General features: G+C 32.3%; 1 protein-coding gene across 1 annotated transcript in view; it reads left to right on the top strand.

Annotated features, from left to right (window-relative positions):
- LRP1B (LDL receptor related protein 1B) overlaps positions 1-21155 on the top strand; it is a 1653662-nt gene that overhangs the window by 975394 nt on the left and 657113 nt on the right. The window contains exons 12-14 of the mRNA XM_006921044.1: positions 11645-11825; positions 17717-17936; positions 19841-20030. Of these exons, the coding sequence (XP_006921106.1) occupies positions 11645-11825; positions 17717-17936; positions 19841-20030 (591 nt within the window). The remainder of the gene's footprint in view (positions 1-11644; positions 11826-17716; positions 17937-19840; positions 20031-21155) is intronic.

Raw genomic sequence — 21155 nt, 5'->3', positions numbered from 1 at the left:
AAATAGAGGAATTTCAATTTGTAAAATTTAGCTCACTATTATTTCGGATAAGACAAACAAACAAACAGAAAGTACCCTTTTGAGGTTAAAAAAGATATCTAGGGATATGCATGAAAAATATTCAAAGACAAATATTTCTAAAATATTTATCACAATGACTAGCCATGTAACATTTAGCATTTCTCCTTTTAAAGCATTTTATATATGGAATTTCAATGAAATTTGATGTACTCTTAGAATGCATGTTTGAAAAAGTATAGTAGTGTGCATTTACTACTCTACTAGCTACAGATACCTAATTTAATATTTTTATGTATTTGCCAAAAAAAATTGCAAAGAACTTTTCACCTGATGGCAAGAAAATTTATATTTAGATAAATCAAAATGAACTAAACATTGTTTGAGAAATATCACTCACTTTCAAAGTACAACTTCAACCTCATAGAGCAGGTGTAATTTTGTCTTCCATGGGATATTTGGTAATATCTGGAATCGTTCTCATTTGTCCCCACTGAAATCTAGTTGTTGCTAAATGTCAGGTAATGCACAGAACAGTCCTCTGCGACAAAGAATTATCAGGTCCAAAATATCATTGCACCGATATTGAGAAACCCTGTTGTAGAGGATGGCAAGAAGTAAACCTGCCACCACTGTGTAAATACCACGAGTAGAAAACGAGCCTTAAGACACAAGTACCCCTGCCTTGTGGAGTGTACGAAACAGCGAGTACCCTGTAGTCCTCATGATTTCATTGTCTACGTAACTATTTATAGAAATTGTTTAGTATCAGAAGATAGATAAGTCTTACAGTTCAGCCTGCTCAGCAAGAAAGTGCAGTGACACTCAAGGTCCTTTGGGGACTGCCTCTCTCCATACCGACAGACGAGACCCTATAAATAAGCGCAAATCATAAGGACTCACTTATCTCTATGGTTCATGAGGATTTTACCTATAATCACCTCAAAAATGTTCCATATAAGGAATTTTAAATTCATAGAAGAAAAAATGCTGCCGTTCAAGAGGTTTTTTTTTTTTTTTTCTTTTTTGCTATATAACCTGTAATATTCCAGTGATTCATTTCCAATGTTCTTTTTGTCATTTCCGTGGTCCCACTTCAGGGCATTTGCATGTGTCCTTCCTTGCGTCTGGAAGGCTCTTCTACCAGGTATCCCCAAGCCTCTCTCCTTTATCTCTCAAAGGTCTTTGCTTACCCGCCACCCCCTCACTTAGCCCTTTCTAACTAGGCCACTCCATCTAAACTTGTACATCTACACATATTCCTTGCCCAACACCTTATCTTCTTTCTCTGGTTACTTTTTCTCTTTAGTACTTATCCTAGGTATATTTTGCTTATTTGTTGTCTTGCTACAAGAACAAAAGCTTCTGGATGTCAGAGGTTTTTGTTTGTTTTGTTTATTGATCACTCTTTAGGGCCTAGAACAGCACCTGACATACAGTAGCTATATAATGAGTATTTATTGACTGGATAAATAAGTCCTTTAATTTGGGTGGCATTACTTTAAAATTAGTAATCGAACCGATTAAACAGAGCTAATATTGAAACGTGATTTTTTTGTTGTTCTAATGTAAGAAACTATACTAACAATCATTATTATTTGGATTATATGAAGTTATTTTGGTATTTACTGAATTTGTTATTATAATGGGCTTCTCCAATGATTTTTCAAGAATCTTGTAAACTTTTTACATATTCTCATAATTCATTTGAATTTCCACATTTTTTAATGAAAAAAAATTATTTTTGTTAACACACTTTCCCAAGCACTCTAAATTGACATCTCATTTTCTTGCACAAATTCAAATTATGTTTTTCTTGTGCAGTTGCAAACCTCCCTTGAATGGTTTTATGCTCTATACTTATTTAGATGAATTGCTCTGCACTAATTTTCTTAATGGTTTTGCTGTGAAATTGTGAGAATTCTTTTAGCTTACTGTACCAAAATTGTTATAAAATATAGCATTTATATCAATATTTTAACTATCTCTCTTTTTCCCACAGATTATGCTATATTTAGCCTTTGACATTTTCTGTATATTAACAATAAGGCACTTTACAGTGTGTGCTACCTTGTTTTAAAAGTTCAGTGAAAATTATTAATTGAAGTGATATTATTTGAATGTTTAAATGATCAAGTGCAAAAATATGAAGTGCCTTAGAAAATATAACAAAAAGTGATTTTTAATAAAGTTGCCTTTTCATCTAATATGAAAGAGATTGAGTAATTTACTATTAAAACAGTAAGTTCCAAAGTGTTTTATTTTTGTAAATTATAACCTACTTCATAGGACTAAAAGGAATATGCAAGAATAGCTGTGATATTTTTCATTCAGAAGCTGAAGTAACTTTTGCTCTGTTCTCTCATGGTAAGTAGGTAGAATTGGGTAGTAAAAGATCATTAATGGAAATGACTTTCTTTTCCCCCACTCACAATGATAACTCATATTTTGTATTTTTTTCATGAGATTGTTAGTCAGATATGACCACAAGAGGAGACAAAGGAGAAGCTCAGGAAAACAAAGCTTATTATATTCACAGGTCCTAGAAACAGAATGTACAGGATACCACGCAGGACCATGTGGTCAGGAAGCAGAAGACAGGAGTGAAGAGAAGGCATTAGGCCACAGTGCTTATTAGAGTTTCTATGGGAAAGGCAAGGGTGGGCAGGAAAAACAAGTTAGTTTTGGTTACTTTAAATAATTCCATTGGACTTTAAACAATAGGGGTGGTTGCTGGTTTCCAGGGTACCTAGCTATAGGATGATTACTGCAGAGGAATACTGTTTCTTGAGGTATAGGGACTATCTATACCTCAGATAGAGAAGGTATGTCTCTGGATTGGTTAGTTTGCACATGAAAGATGTGTTCCTGGCTGGGCCATTTGCTATCTTTAAGAACTGGCTATATTCTCAGGTGGGGCATTCTCTCCTGCCTGTTGGCAAGTGTTTTTTGTTTGTTTGTTTGTTTTTGTTTTTGGTTTTGTTTTTTTTTTGAGATGTCAAAACATCATAATATACAGAAAATAATAATAAAAAAACGTTAAAAATATTTACAATATAACTCTCATGTTGTCTAAAAATTTGTAGTGGAGTATTGTAATAGTAGCTATATACTCATTGTATATCTGTAGGATCTTTCTTAAATGTGAAGAGTGTACCTCTTCTAGTCAGAGCATTTAGCAAAATTATTTTCATGGTCATGCTATATTAGTCAGGTTTCTACAGAGAAGCAGAACCAATAGGATGTGTACATAAAGAGAGAGAGAGACAGAGCTATAGTTCAAAGAATTGATTCACGCAATTATGTAGTATATTCATTACAAAATCTACGGAGTAGGTTGGCAGGTGGTATACCCAGGGAACCATCGATATGGTAGCTCAAGTTTATAGATAGTCTAGAAGCCAAATTCCCTCTTCTTCAGAGTACCTCAGTCTGTTTTCTCTTAAAGCTTTCAACTTTGGATGAGACCAACCCACATTAGGGAATCCGCTTTATTCAAAGTGTACTAATTTCTGAACAAGCCCGATCCCGTCTGATTTTGGAAGCTAAGCAGGGTCGGGCCTGGTTAGTACTTGGATGGGAGACCACCTAGGAAGACCAGGTGCTGTAGGCGTAAAAAAATAAATAAATAAGTGATTGTAAGCTGACAAGGTCCTTGCAATTTGTGAGGTCAATCAAGCATTGCCTCCCCTCCACAAAAAAAAAAAAAAGAAAAAAGAAAAGAAAAGAAAAAAGTGTACTGATTTAAATGTTAATATCATCTAAAAAATGCCTTCGTAGCAAAATCCAGATTGATGTTTAACCAAATATCTGTGGACCGTGACTCAGACAAATTGACTTATAATAGTAACCATCACACATGACGAGCTGAAAATATGCTCTGTGGTATGGTAGTATAAATTAATAGCGAATTCCAATAAAAGCAATGGCCCAGAACCCAGAAAAGATTATAATTTAAGTCATATTTGCATATTAACTTGTTTGTTCTATCTTCATTTATTAAAGAATACCAAATTATGACTTTTCATGACCTTTCCTAGGGAGACAATTCTTCATGGATCCCTTACATTTCTGCATGTCTTAGAGTGAGGCACTTATTTCCTTTTATTCTGAAGTATCATTGCAAGGATGTTTGTATAGGAAAAAGACTTGAAACAAGAGACGGAGTATCCCTCTAGTGCAAAGGGTAGGCCTGCTTATCACACATTATAAAAGATTTGAGTTTTCTAATTTCAGAATTCTGCTGTAATGCAATCCACTGTTTGTGAAAGCATCTATGTTGGCCCATTCCAGTTACTACATGGGATTTTGTAGTAAAGGAAACTAACATCAATCTGTTGATAACTATTCTGCTTTCTGCCCCACAAGTAATAAAGTTCTTTATATCTGACCTATAAGTCTTGCGTCTTCTACAATCATCTGTGAAACCATAATGGGCTAACTAGCTGGCTTGAAAGTAGGATAAAAAAATCTCAATTTTTAACAGTTCTTGAAACCTTTCATTTTGATCATCACTTTAAATTGTTTTACTGGTGTCTATAATGCATACCATGGCACTCTCTTTACTCTTACATATGCTTATCACTGCATTGAAGATTAAATATCTGAATGTCAGAGACAATCTGGTATTACTCTCCCACTAAATTAAAACTGACATATGCTTTTGATAATAGAAGGAAACAACAATATTTTAATATGATCTGTTCATTTCAAAAATAAGATTTATTTATGCACTTCACATATCTCTTTAAATACAATAGCAAAGTATTTTGTTCTGATTGAGAATAGCCTGCATATTTACCTTCTCTGACCTAATAACTGAATCGAGGAAGGACCTGGAATAAAAATGAAGGTGAGAACATCATCCTTAGCTGGCCATTGGGAACAGATGATATAGAAAACTTTAGTCTGGCCAAAGACTTATGTAACTCCATGAGATAGAAACTTCAGTAGGCAAACTTTATTGCCACACTATTAATTAAATCAGCTTAATTCACTCTTGTCAGATACTTATGAGCTGTGGTGCCTTGGGCCATGTTGAAATGCACAAAGAGAATTTGTATTAATTGAACTACATGAATATGTGATAGGAGAGTTGTCCAAGTGCTGACTCTGAGGCAAGGTAAGGCATCCCTGGCCCTAGGCATATCTACATGCATACTATGCACATCCATTTATTTATGGCAGGTGGCTATCCTCTGTACTCATGCAAACATTTTTATAATACTTCATTCTAAACTCAGAAAATAATGTTCATACTAAGGGAAAAAAAAACTTGGACACATTAAAAAAATATAAGCACTGTGTTTTTATAACAGCAATTGTGGGGTACAATTTCCAGTTAATTCCTTATTATGTTATTCAAATTCTGTCATAAAGCATAAAGACTTATAGATTACTCTGAATATTCAGCTTATGTATCTTAACAAAACTAAGACCACTGCTCATATCCTTAGCCTTTTTATGTATTTATTTTTAAGAATCTTGGACCCAGTTTTAAAAGTAGATTTTGTTTATAATATATAAAACTTTAATTCTCTTCCATAAATATGTAATATCTAAAATTCAAAACCTTTAATGATGTTTTAGTTTTAGAAATATGTTTATCTCCACTCTTTTAAAAAATGCTTATTTTATCTAATTCAAGGTATTAATTAAATAACTTTTCTGTCTTATTTATTTGATTTAAATTCACATAATTATTCCTTTTAATTTACATAAGTGTTATTATCTCTTATTCATCCTTAATTTCTTAATAGTAAGCATCACTTGTAGAAAATAACATTGCTACCTTCGAGAATTTTTCACTTAATTGAAAAGTCTAGCTTTTGATGAGACGTCTGTTTTATAAAACACACTGTTAATAACATCCACTTATAAAAGTTATTACTTTATGGAACAATGTTTATAAAAAATGAAAGAAATTTTAATAATTTGAGCCAAATTAATATATTAATTTTAAGTATTCACAGAGTGCATGAAAGTCTTTTTAATATGACATGTATAAACGTATCATTTCTTCACTTAGAATGCAATTATGCACACCATCTTTTTTTATTTATTTTAATTAGTTTCAAGTATACAGTACATTCATTGGTTAGACATCTATGTAGTTCATAAAATGATCCCCCCGTTGCTCCCTCCCTCCCTTAACCATCCACCTAGCCAACATATTCATGCTAATTGCATTCCCTATGCCGTGCTCCCCAATCCCGTGACCATCCATCAGTTACTAATTTGTACTTCTTTAACTTTTCACCCCATTCTCCCATCCCCCTAGCCCTTTCCCCTCTGTCTGTCACCAAATTGTCCACTATATTTGTGAGTCTGTTTTTGATTAGTTTGTTCTTTTTATTCTTTAGATTCCACATGTAAGTGAAATCATATAGTGTTAATCTTTCTCTGCCTGACTTAAATACCTTCTAGGTCCATCAAAGCAATATTTTTTTCCATTCCCTTCCTTTCAGTCTGTGTATGTCTTTTAATCTGAAGTGAAACTCTTGTAGGCAACATGTAAGGGTCTTGTTTTCCTTTCCATTCATCCACTCTATCTTTTAGTTGGAGCATTTAATTCTTTTCCATTTGAGGTACTTATTGATAGGAATGTATTTGTTATCACTCTTTATTCCTGTTTTTGATACATGTTTTATTCTTCTTAAAGAAGTCCCTCCAACATTTCCTATAATACTGGCTTGGTGGTGATAAATTCATTTGGCATATTTTTGCCTGAGAAGCTCTTTATCTGTCCTTCAACTTTAAATGATAGCTTTGCTGGATAAAGTATTCTTGGTTGTAGATCCAAGGTCTTTATCATGTCGAATAATTTTTTCCAAGCCCATCTGTCCTGCATAGTTTCTTTTGAGAAATCATCTGCAAGTCTTATGAGTTTTCCTTTATAAGTAACTATCTATTTTTTTCTCGCTGTTTTTAATATTCTCTCTTTGTATTTAGCTTTTGTTATTTTAATTATGATGTGTCTTGGTATGAGACTCTTTGGATCCTTGATTTTTGGAATTCTCTGTGCTTCCTGGAGTTTCATGGCCATTTCCTTCACTAGGTTAGGGAAGTTTTCCATCATTATTTCTTTAAACATCTGTTCAACATCTTGATTTTCTTCAGTGATGCCAATCAGATGGATATTTGGACCTTTAACAGTGTCCCATATCCTCCTTAAATTATTTTTATAGTCTTGGCATCTTATTTCCTGCCATTCTGATTGAGAGTCCTTTGTTTTCCCATTCTTTAGATAGAGCACTTGATCCTTTTCTTTATTCACTTTGTTTATTCCTTTGTTTATTTCATTTAATATACTTCTCATCTCAGATAATATGTTCTCCACTTTAGACTGGTTCTCTTTTATAATGTCCATTTCCATTTTTATGTTTTTTATCTCATTGTTGAAGTTCTCACTGAATTTATCTACATTTCCAAAAAGTTTATTGAGCATCTTTATAACCGATGTTTTGAACTCTGCATCTGTTAGATTACTTGACTCCATTATATCTGGATCTCTGTTCTCTCATATGGTTTCTGCTTCTTTGTCTTCCCATTTTGGCTGCTTTCCATGTCTGTCTGTATGTACTAAGCAAAGTTCCTAAGTCTCCCAGTCTTATTAATGTGGTTTTGTGAAGTAAGTGTCTATCCAGTGGCACAGTCCTAAGAGAGATTCAGCTGCAGGCCAAATTTAGCCCATATCTCTGACCCTTTGGGGCCACTTGTTAAGATCCAGCAAGCAATCCACAGATGCTGTTCTTACAGTTACCTCAAAGGGCCACACTAGAAACTGAGGCCAGTTGCCTCCAGTGTGAGTCTAGGTGCTGCTCAGCAAGGAGCACCTGACTCGCTAAGGATATACTTGAATGTGACTTGGAGGGGCCACTAGTTGGGGAAGTGAGGTTTCAGGGAATCCTCTGGGTGGAGCGACCTCTGTTATCCAGTTTGATGACATCACAGGCTATGGTGGTGCTGTGTCAGCGCCCTGGGAAGGGGGAGGGCTCAACAGGGAACAATGGATCCACCAGCACTTCCGTGCGGAGTATCGCCTGGGCCTCACTCTGACAATGTCTCCCTGTATGTCCCTGATGTCCTCTGCACACAGCCGATTTGGCACTGGTGCTCAGAGTGAACAGGTCCATCACCACGAAAATCCTCTCAGAGACGCAGCTCCTTTAAGAGGAGGCATCTACCGCTGCTGCTGCAGCTGCCTCCGTTCATCTCACTCAGCTGCTGGAGACTGGACAGCCCTGCGTCCACACCCCATCCTACCTTCTGCCGTTGCAGGGTGCTTTCTTGGATTTCTCCCTAGTTGTATGGCTTGTTCCTCTAGATCTCAGATGATTTTTCCTTGCTGCTGCTCCATGTTTTTATCACAACTTTGATTTGGTCGCCAGAAGGATGAACAGAACCTTCATCATCTACAGCATTTCCATGCCCCCTCTCCTATGCACACAATCTTAATCTAAAAAAATGTACAAGAAACCGTTATCTACTGAAATTTTTCTCTTTTTTTCCTAAGAAGTATAAATATGTTGAGAGTCTTTACTCAATGAAAAATAAAAATGGATGTTTTGTGAAATCTAAGTAAAAATATTCATACTCTTTATTTGCTATTAGTTATATTATTATTAGTTATAAATAATAATAACAACAACAACAACAACAACGATATGTAGTGAATGTTGATTTTGGAATGTAGAATACTTGTACTCTACCCAAAGGTATCAAAACAACTACTCTAGCAAGTTTCCCTTTATCAATCACCTTCCTTTCATTTGAAGAGTTATGTGTTTCCTCAGGCTATTAATTAATTTCTCTGTTGTCATCTATATTTCTTTGAAATTTGAGTTCAATAAAACTTTATATATTCCTGATTACCTTGTTGAAGAATTTTTGTCATAGAGATTGTAATATTCAAGCTCAAGTAGCCCCCAAACAAATCTTCTTGAATAAAAAATTAAATGTGCATAAACCGATGCTCTATATATCTTAGTATTCCATCTAAGTCATAAGTTAATTAAAGGAAAATACCTATATGGAGGCAGAGTACTTCTCTTCTCAATGTATATAATTTGTTGAGAAAAGAATTAATCGATTGTTCAGGCTTTTTCCTACAAGCATAAAAGACAAAATTCCTCCATGCACTGTTAAATATAGCCTAAAAAGACTCCCAATTTCCACGTGAACTCTCTTATGAGTTTCTTTATTTTAAGATTTGTAATCAGCTTTATTCTTTCTTAAAGAGAAGCAAACAAACCAAAAAACACACAAATAAACATTAAAAAACTTTCTAGGCTGATTGTTTCATTGCTATCTTAATAGACTAATAGCTAAAAGGAAGATTATTATAATAATACTATAATAACATTAATGACAACATTTATATATTTAGTATGTGCCAACCATTATTTTTAGAATTGTGCATATATTAATTCAATTAATCCTCAAAATAATTCTATGAATTAAATACTATCATTATGCCCATTTAACAGATTAGGAAATTAAAGAATAGAAAAGTTAAGTAAGTTGTTCAGTTAGATAACAGAGCCTAAGCAGTGTGGTTCCGCAATTCGTGATCCTAACTACTATTTTATGTTATTCAAGCAGTTCATTTTTCAAAGACAAAACAAGCAAACCAATTAGGGCAGGATAATCCCAAATTCTGCTTTTTAGAATTCAATTACATTCTACTCTTACTATATGTTCAAAACTGACTCTGCATATAGAATTTCTAGCTTAAGTTGGCCAGTGGTCAAAATGCAAGTAAATATTATAATAATTTTAAAAGAGAAAAACATAAGGTGTATTCCTATCAAATAGCATCCATAATAAAAAGAGCCAGGATATATGTCAAGTATTTTTTAATTCTGGTAAGTTAATAAAAACTAAGAGAATTGAGAATTCACAGTATTTACAGCAGGCAGTATGGTAAGTGTTTTATATGGAGTAGCTAATTTACCTTTTGTCATCACACTACAGAATAGGTGCTATTATTTTCACTTTGCAAATGGAGAAATTACAGATCAAAGTGACTGAGTTGCTTACCCAGGTGTCAGAAACAAAATTTTAATCCAGGTACTATTGTAACTGCTTCATGTGTAAAAAACAAAAATTCTTGAGTCAGATGTCAAAAAGAAAAGTTTTAAAAATTAGAGGATTAATGAAGAAGGGAGTTTTCATGTTGAAGTAGACTTCAAATGTAATACAATTTTTGAAAACCAGCTAATAGCATAAAAATTAGCCACAGACTATGATAAATAGAAGAGAATAAACACATACTTTTCATTATACCAGAGCAGGAAAGTGCTCAGTAAAATTAAGTGTTAATAAAGTAAAGACGAAATTAAACTTTTTTTTAAGCGTAGGCACAATTAACCTATGAAAATTATTCATATTGGATGATAATGAAGCAGATAGCTTGGTGAAATTGAGAACATATCTGATTCACTATAATGGGATTTTCAGTTAGATCAAATCACTTATTATATTAGTCATCCTGAGTCAGGGCACATGCTGATTATCAGAAAAGGTCATAACAGGAAAAAAAAAATTCCCAAAGTCAGAAGGGCCATAATTAAAGAATATGATACTAACAAATATATATTACATCTGCATATGAGGGAACGTCATGCACAGCTCTGTCTCTGATGTATTACTGCCTTTTGCTTTGTCTAGTAAGTTCCAGTTCTCTATCTTATACCCAGGAGGAAGAGACAAAGGCTTCTCTGGTTTGAAAGAGGATTTCACAGTAATTTCTCATGCAATAGAGGAATGGAACTACCTTTATGATATTGTGGACAGTTTGGAGGGTAGTTTACAAAAAAGGTGAAAATGTGAGGGCAGAACTCACTGTAGGAACAGTGCAGTTTTAAAGATCTCTACATTGAAGATCATCTAACTTGAATTTTTATCCCAATTCTACCACCTCTTGTGTGATAATAATAGACTATAAACCTTCATTTTAAAGTGTTAGAGTTCCCCCTTCTATAAAAGAAAGGTTTGAACTTGTAAGATTATATATTTATAATATTCTTTTGAATTATTACTATCTATATCTTACAGAAGTCTGCAATAATGTCCTTTTCAAAACAAGTCTAGAATATACAGAAATATTTAAGTGTTTCTTTAAAACTCACTGTTCATAAAGTTCCATAATGAAAGCCTGTTCTGGGCTTTTGTGCTGAACCTGTTCATTTCCTGGCAAGAGGGCAATCATATTATTTTGATTACTCAGATTATATATTACAAGTTTGAAAACTCTTACTCTTGGAACATATTGCTCATTTATATTACTTGATTTTTCTTCTGAAATGTCTATATCACTCTATTTTTGTTCTGAGAACTTATCTTCCAAACTTTTTTGCTCTCATCACATATTTTCCTGTTTCTTTTTGTGTGTGTGGATTACCATGTCAATATATCAAGAGAGAGCCTGTCATTCACATAAAATGACATTCAAAAGAAAAATGAAAATAATCTATGCAATAATAATATTTGCAAAAATCACACTAAAAATATAGAACTCATTGATCAGAATTGATTCCTATTTGAGTTGAACTTTCATTGAGTAGAACATAAGCAGTGGGCACTGTTGTAACATATGTTTCTTCCTTGTTATTGCTTTTTATAGATCTGGATAATGTGGAGGGCATTGCTGTGGACTGGATTGGAAATAACCTTTACTGGACAAACGATGGCTATAGAAAGACCATTAATGTGGCCAGGCTGGAAAAGGCTTCTCAGAGCCGAAAGACTCTTTTGGAAGGAGAGATGTCCCATCCCAGAGGGATTGTGGTGGATCCTGTTAATGGGTAAGAAATATTTTATCAGATTTATAAAAGAAAAATGATATTAAATAAATTTAATTTTTGCATATTTAGTATTAGTAAGTTTTTTTTGCATTCACATGTGAATTCACACATGAATGTCTTATACGGAAAAGTTGCTCATTTAGTGAATTGTTCTCTTAGAGAATGTGCTAAATAAACATCAAAATACATTTGAATTGAACTACACATACTATTTGTGTAAGGGATATATTTACTTGATTTATTCAGATAAGCAACATAATTCTGAAACCAAGATAAATAATTAATTCAATTAGAAAAACAATCAATTTAACTTTTGTAAGGCTATTGAAATTTAATGTATTTTAAAACTAGCAAAGTTTTTTTGTACTTTTAATGTGGGGAAGACATTTTGTTAAGTGGGTTACTGTGCTCCTATTTTGTAATCCTCACAATAATTTTTTCAAATAGCTGCTATTCTATCCTTGTTTTACAAAGAAGAAATCTGAAACTGATCTTCAAAAGACTATTCAATTATTCAGAGACTGGGTAGGTATTTAAACCCAAGCCACCTGTCTCCAAGACTTTACTCATAGCCTCTACCTCCACCACTTTTTACTCGTCTAGTTTGGTAATCACATAATTTTAGACATAGCTATAGTTTTCATATAGTGACATCATTTTACAGTATATACTACTTGTTTTAGTATAAAATAGTTTGTGTAATTCCTGTGAATAGACTTTCCTTTGATTTTTATTCATAGCTATTACTTGAACACAAACAATACTATGCATATAGAAATTGAAGAAATGTGAATATTTCTAACAGAATCTTAGAATTAAATATACAGGTTGCATATTTGTAACATACATGTACAGTTGTTGTTTGTGATTTTTATGCCCCCTATACTTTACATTTTACTATTTCAAAATCACATCACAAAATAGATATTTTTATAGTTTACTACATACATACAAAAAGTACTTAATTAAATAGGAACTGAAATCACCAGTTTATTGTTCCTAGAATTATTTATATTGAGAATAACTCCAAATACAGTTAGGTTCCTTCGTCCCAAGCTAATACTTAAGTGATCCATGAACTCATTATATGTGTTTTCATAAGGCATAATTATAATTTCAGCAATTTTATGCATAGATTTTACAATTATCTGTTCTATTCCTGGACTTTTAAACAAAGTCATTTATCTGACCTTTAAACCAATGCAATCTTAATTTTAAGAGAAAATATTTATTCCACACTGTCTAAATCTACTTGAAGCAAGATGTTTCAAATATGACTTAAAGTAGCATCTTTCTTCTCAATATTCTGTTAGAGAAAAATATTTTCTGATAAAGTTGAAGGCTGTTCATGGTAGTCAGGAAGATGACACTAACATGGAGGTCACAGAATCATATGATTTGGAAGGAAATTTAGAGGCTGCTAGTTTCATCTGTCTCTTAAAATTCAGTAATCCCATTCAATACTTTCCTAATAGGCAGGCATTCAACTGAGATTTGAAACCTATAACATCTACATAGTTTACAATATTTGGGGGCAATTCTTATTGATACAGCATTTTTTCTTTTCATGAAGGCAATATCTGCATCTCTGTAATATCTGTCATGCTATAAAGAATGACTCTTATACCTCTTCTAGTCAACAGATTTTCAGAAAGAATACTGCTCTTATGCACCAACCTATAAAGAAAAAAACACATATGTGCATGTATATGTGTGTGTATGTATTTTTCTCTGTACCAGGTATATAATGATTAACAAAACAGGCAGAGCCTTAACCCTCATGAAGCATCTTGTGTTATCTGCAAGATAGGGAGTGGGAAGATGAAATAATAAATACATATCAAATGAGCAACTAATGTAATTTCTATAGGCTAAGTGTTGTAGGAAAATAAATAGGTTGATATGATGGAGACTAATGATAGAAACCTATTTAAATAGGTTTGCTGAAAGGCCTCTCTAAGGAGGAGGCATTGTGTAAATCAAGACTTAATTGTAGAGAAGGAACCAAATATTGTGAAGGACAGAGTATGTGAAGTCAAGAAAATAGTACATTTGAATATCTTAAGTTAGGCAAAAACTTCGTAAGTCAGAGGAACTGCAATGAAGACAGTGAGGCTGGATTGTAGATAGCAAGGGTGAAAGTGACTAAGAAGCAATTGAAAAGGAAAGCAGGGCCTCGCTCACCATAATGAGAGCTTTATACTTTGTCTTCAGTGCAAAGGTAAAATAAAAAAGTGATACAATCAGATTTTTATTTGAAAAATACTAATCTTACCGTTCTGTGGAGATTGGATTGGGCAATAATGGAACTATGTGAATTTAATTATTCAAATAAATGTTTGAGCATAATATAATTTTTTAAAAAGAGGAAGTAACTTTTGTTCAGAAAACTACATTTAAAATAGCATAATATAACTTTAAGCAAAACATTTTAGGGAAAAAATAACAAAACTAATTTATTTACATTTTCTTCTACCATAATACCTATTTGTAGCTTTTAAACAAAAGGAAAAAACCTGTGATTTTCTTTAATAACAGATTTTCTCCACCATACTTGCCTATTAACAAAAATTACTCATTTCAGAGATATGCTTTATCAAAAGCTTCATAACCTTTTATAGAGTCAGTAAAGATTTTATTCATTTATTTTTTATTAAAATATATTTTTTATTAACTACCACAGAGATCAATGGAAATTAGTAAGACAATAATTGTCTTCAAGGAGTTTATAATCTGTGTGCTTTGTATATATACGTACACACTCATAAACACAATTATCTATAAAAATAAATAGAATGTAATACATGGTCTTCAGAAATTTGGTGAGGTATTTAATTTTGAATTAATCTTTAGAAGATGAATAAGATTTCCAAATTAACAGAGTTGGTTCCAGGGGTTTGGGATGTGCAGGTATGAGGTCAATCGCTGTTCTGAAGGGACGATATATAAGTAATTGTTTAGAGGCAGGAAAATTAGTGGTAGTTTTGAAGTAAGGTGAGTTCATTAAAGTTAGAGCAGAGGGAATGTGAAGGAACATAGTAGAAGATAAAACAAGAAACACACAGAAATCTTCAGTGTTGTGATTAAAAGTTTGTATTTATTTTGTTGACAACAGAGTAATTGGAAGGTTTTGAAGATAAAAGTTATATCTTTCAATTCATGATTTAAGAAGACAGGTGATAGCAGTATGACAGCTCTATGAGAAACAATCCATTAGGAGTTCCCTTTGAAAAGGGATGAAAGATAGACTATAGCATTTGTAACAGGAATAGAAAAATGGGAATTCAGAGAAAAGACACTGAAAGAACAGGTTTGGCAGGCCTCAATGATTGCTGATATGAGGATAAAGAAGGAGGGGGAATCAGTTATAACAGCACTGTTTTTAAACTGATACCTGTGGAAGAACTTCCTCCTTTCTAATAATTTCACATTTCATAATTTATATCAATAATTTAGAAACCTACATTTCCAGTTTTCACTTCTCAAAATATTATCTACATGAAATATGTCCAAAGCTGAGTACACACTACCCTCAAACAGGATCGTGTATATCCCTACCTCAATTAATAGTATATACCTCTAGTTAACAGCTAGATAATATGTCAGCAACAAACCAATTTTTCAACAATAAAATTTATTTTATATTCATGACAGAGGATATCTCAAGGATTTAGGTCTTTTTAAGTGACCATCAGATAATATAATTTAATTTGGTGACATGATTAATATCAGCAAAGCCAAACAGTGTTACAGAGTGCAAATATGAACAAGAAATAATCTCTGCCTTTAATTATTTTAATTTTTAATTGAAATCGTCATATACGTAGCACTGTCAAATACGATACCAAGTATAAATACAATAAATACTACAAAATAAATTAAAAATATCACAAGGAAACAAAGAAAAAAACCTATTTTGACAGAAAAGTTAGGGATAAACTTCATCAAAAAGTTGTATTTGAATGGGTCTTGAAAACTAGAGATATAATTTTTTCTTACTATATTAATAGAAGTCCAGCTTAACATAATTTTTATTTGATGAAAACTCCCAAGTTCTGATTATGAAAAGATTTACATTAGTTCTTGCTTATTTTATAGGTTGTATTTCTTATTTTGTTTGTTTAGGAATCTTCATATTTGATCTTGATTACAAGGCTTTCACAATATAACTTTTAATCAGATAATAAAATGGGAAGATGATTTAGTCTCTGTCTAGAAACTAGACTAGATTTGACATCACTTACTTAATATTTTTTTAATATTTTATTTTAACAAAAACAAGTTGTAATAATAGATTAGATCACAAAAATGATTTCTTTAAATATCAAAACAATACAAAATATGTTTAGAATATCCAGAATTATCCCTTATTTTTGTGTGTGCATGTGTGTGTGTACATGTTGTGTGTGATTTGGTATAAAGTCACAAAAAGTGTTATTATGATCAAAAGAAAAGCTAGAGGGAAAGAAATCACAATTATAACAAGTTTTAAATTGTGAACAACAATAAAATTACATCGATTAACCATATTTAAGATTTCAGGAAAGTTTCAAAAGAGAAGAAAAAGTTGGATATTTACCTTTTGCATAGTTGATGTGTATAGTGGAAGTCTAAGGTGGCATTAAAGCGAATGGAATGACTCTTCTCTTTGTTCCTAATTTGTCCCAATAATAAAACCACTTGAAAACATATAGGACACAAGAAAAGCATACTGTAATGTTTATTTCCAGAATTATAATGTATTTTGACTTAATAAAATTCACAAATCTCAGTGTACTTCCTAAGGTCTAAAAAGACATCTCAACATTATCATAAATCGTTAGAAGTTAAAAGGAGCTTGATTGGCATGAGATAATGAATGATGTGTTACATCCACAATTGTCCTAAATCTCCCTGCTTAGATCACTGTAGAATTATTAGTCATGGATACAGATTTCCCAAATTACCTCAGAAATTCCTTAGGTTCCACAATGTGGGAGGCAGAGGATCAATAATAATGGCATATCTAGGGTAAGCAGCTTAAGAAAGCTTTGGTGCTTTATAAAGTTGTTTATGAGGTGACCAAATTAAAACCTATATTAATTAATAACTCAGGAACTTTCACATGACCCTAAAACAACATAGGTGGAGGGTTGAATTGCAGTATTAGCTCAAGGCCTCCTCTCCCACTGTTATAGCTTACACAGAAAGATTTGGTTTTTAAAGGCAGATGCTTTTGTTTGAGATAGAAATTAAAGCTCAAAATCTCAAGGTCAGTCAACCTGCTGTTATTAAATTTATGTGCAGCTAAATCATCTGTGGGTTTTAGGGTAATAATAAGCAGCAATAAAGTATAGATAATTTGCATCAAGAAGACAAATTGGACTTGGCCAAACAAACACAATGTGACTGCCTTTTAGAACAAAGACAATCCAATGGCTGTCTTAAAAAATAATAATTCATCTGAGATTAAATTATGTCTGGAGTAGATCATTAACTGTGCCATGAGTTGTCATGTCAGTCAATCTGCTTTTAATTACACAATTGACTATATGTTTTATGAAGTGACCACCATTTAAAAATAATTAATACCTAAACTTGGCATCAACACCAAAGAAAATCAATATTTGGTACCTGTGGTTAGATTAATTAATCATTTAGGCTAGTGAGTGTGGTAGTGGTGGTAGCAGGTTGTCTGTAATGGGTCTAAATGGACTGGCTCCACTGCACAAATCTTTACTTCCCTTAGTTTACTTCATAACTGTCTCTTCCCTTTGGTAGATATGTGTATAGATAGGAGAAAAGAATAGACTATTATTAGATTTTAAGGAGGTGCCAAATCTGAGGAAGTGTCCCTCTATACAGTGACTGGTTGAAATAACATGCATATTCTCTTGTTTGTAATGTCTTAGTTGGATGTATTGGACAGACTGGGAGGAAGATGAAATAGATGACAGCGTGGGAAGAATTGAGAAGGCCTGGATGGATGGCTTCAATCGGCAGATTTTTGTTACTTCAAAGATGCTGTGGCCAAATGGTTTAACTCTGGACTTTCATAGCAACACATTATACTGGTGTGATGCCTATTATGATCATATTGAGAAAGTGTTTTTGAATGGAACTCACAGGAAGGTATAAGACAAATGCAGCTGTTTTTAACCTTCGGGCTTCTTTTTTCACAGAGCCTTGTTGTATTGTATTAAAAATACTTTCATGTTTATTTTTACCCCTCTGAGGTAGCTGCCAGTCGTCTCTGTGGGGTGGCTAAGGGAGACTGAGCATTAAGTAGTGCAGCTGACACTCGCCTCTGGGAGAACAGGCCCAGCTCACTGTGGTATGCCAGGACTGAGAGAGTTTTAAAAGAAGCTCTCAGGATACCAGAGCTGTTTTAAAATTCAGTTTGTCTACATTATTGATAAGTTTGCTATGACCAAGCTACCCAATTCTATTCAAATGTCTTAAATATTTACAGCTGAAATTTAACTTATATATTATGAAAAAAGTAATTATAATGCATTTATTTGAATAAATTCATGACATTGGAATTGAAACACAAGAATAAACTAAACTTCAAGCATGTTGGTATGAATAGATATCAACTTCCTCTTTCTCCTTTTGGTAGAATCATTTCAAAATGATTTTGACATTCTTGGGTAAAATGGAGAATATCATTGACTGTGTAACACAGGCAGTGTAGACAAAACATCACCTCTATATTTTATCTTAGAATTACCTAAGCACATACAACATTATGAAATGACATCAACTGTTTAGCAAAATAATGGAAAAATGGAATATTAGGAATTACCAAAATGCTTTCTTTGACACTATATTTCATTCATTTTTGGAAAGAAAAACTATGCAATTGGCCAATCCAATTCTTTATGAATTCTGCTTGAGAAATAAATAGTACATTAAACAGTAAAGACTATTTCAATTATTGATTCACTCTAACAGTCTTATAAATATTTTTTCTCCAAATGACTAAAATTCATTGGCATTTAACTTAATGTCACATACTTAACAGGCGCTAAATAAACATTTGATTCCTTTGAAGATGTTGCTATGTACACAGCATACATAACACTTTAGTGGCTAGGATATTTTCTCTTCATAGAGATGAGAAAATAAAAGCAAGAAACTGTCTCAAGTAGTTGATATATGAAAATTTGTTATGAAGAATTCAGATAAAAGGAGCAAATTTTGAATTGCTAATGCAACATTATATGGATAACATCCTCAATTCTCTAATATTAAATTAAATGAGTACAGATTTTTTTTATTATATATAATATAATTGTATAAGTGGTGAAAGGTGAAAAAGTATTTTCATTATCGAAATATTCTTTATTCTTCTATACCCTACGTTTGAAAGAGGACTTATCGCATGATTGTTGCATTTAAATACAGACAACATAAAACTGAAGCATTAAGAGTGTATCCAAAAAATCGGAATTAAAATTAACCAGTAAGCCTTGTATATCCTTTTGCTATAATAATAAATTTTCTTATGTTCAAAATTAAAATTTTAACTTCTTCCCTGTCATCTAGATTTCTTCAATTTGCATTAGCTCAATTAAATAGGAAGATCCCTTTTACTCCCAATGTCTTAAGACCATGTTTTATACCTTGACTATTGGATGAGCAATATTGCAATATATACAATGACACTAATTACTCAGATCGATTTATATCCTGGGATATGATTCTGGAATATTATAAAGAAAAGACACAGGGAAGAGTATCAGGAAAAATCATTTTACTGTTTGCATTTCTCGATCATATGTATAACACCAAATATGAGAATTTAAATGGAAAAAATGCAAATGGTCTCCTTCAAATAACACTTTCTAAAAACAAAAAAAATATGCTCACATTGTGAAATCAATTTTTCAAATATACTGAAAGAAAATATGAGTTAAGATATTAGGTAGATCACTATCTGTTATGCTTATTTAAATAACATTTTCTCTAAATATTTAATTATGTTTCTAAAGATCTGTTTTGAATTTTCACAATGTGTTTATATTTTACAGATTGTTTACAGTGGGAAAGAATTGAACCACCCTTTTGGACTGTCACACTATGGGAATTATGTGTTCTGGACCGATTATATGAATGGCTCCATTTTCCAACTAGATTTGATAACGAATGAGGTGACATTACTAAGGCATGAAAGACCACCCCTATTTGGGCTTCAGATTTATGATCCTCGAAAGCAACAAGGTATTAAAAAAAAATAAAATTGCTTCTGTGTTTCACATATAATAATATTTCACAGTAGTTACAAAAGGTCTTATTTGACAGTGTTACTGAAATTTTATGATAAAAGGTGTCTATTCAAAGTCAATCAAATCTAGGACTTTGTTATCATAAAAATTTATTATTTTATTGTTCAAAATAACCTGAGTGAGTAACTCTGGGAATTCTATTTGAGTAATGTTCAAAGTTTTCTCCAAATAATTCCTTTTTGATGTTCTCTTCACTGAAGAATTCTATTAATTATTTAAAGTAAAAAAATCTTAATGCTTTCAAAGAGTAACTATTGTGAGAAGTTAGAAAACCTTTGAGTGGGTAAGGAACATGATAGGAAATATTTAAAAATATATTACACAAAAATGATATTTTTAAAAGTATCTTACTATATTGATCTTATTAGTTTCATGTACATTTAAGGAGCATTTAATTATTTTAGATGATATGAAAGTAAAATAATCTACTATGATATTTATATCTTATTAAAATAAGATAATAGTGTATGTTTTATCTACACGAGTTATTAATATTTATTAGGCTATCCACAAATAGCATGATTCAGTACTTAGATATTAAACAAAGAAAACCATTTGTAAAATATTTGGTAGATTTTTTTTGTTATTAATCTAAAGTCATTGTCCTTTTTTTTAAATGGAGCTATCCTTATGAGAGTTTAATGAGCATACATTTCAGTACATTTAGGATAAAAAAGTTATATCCTGAGCTTTCAATGCATATGTTGTCAATAGGAAGTAACCAGGCAAGAAGAGGTTTTTGAAGGTATTTCAGGTAAATGAGTGATATTAAAAGCAAACTATCTTTAATCAATTTTTTTTCTACTCTATTAAAATTGCCTCATTGGGATACAAATGCAATTTTATAAAATAATGGAGTCATGGCCATGTTACCTTGAACAAGCCTTATCCCATCTGATCTTGAAAGCTAAGCAGGGTCGGGCCTGGTTAGTACGTGCATGGGAGACCACCTAGGAAGACCAAGTGCTGTAGCCATAAAAAATAAAAAAATAAGGGATTGTAAGCTGACAAGGTCCTTGCAATCTGTGAGGTCAACCAAGGGTTGCCTCACCTAAAAAAA

Source organism: Pteropus alecto, unplaced genomic scaffold (assembly GCF_000325575.1).
Source record: "Pteropus alecto unplaced genomic scaffold, ASM32557v1 scaffold3, whole genome shotgun sequence".
Taxonomy (NCBI): Eukaryota; Metazoa; Chordata; class Mammalia; order Chiroptera; family Pteropodidae; genus Pteropus; species Pteropus alecto.
The sequence above is the reverse complement of the archived record's forward strand: the minus strand, read 5'-3'. Positions and strand labels throughout refer to the sequence as shown.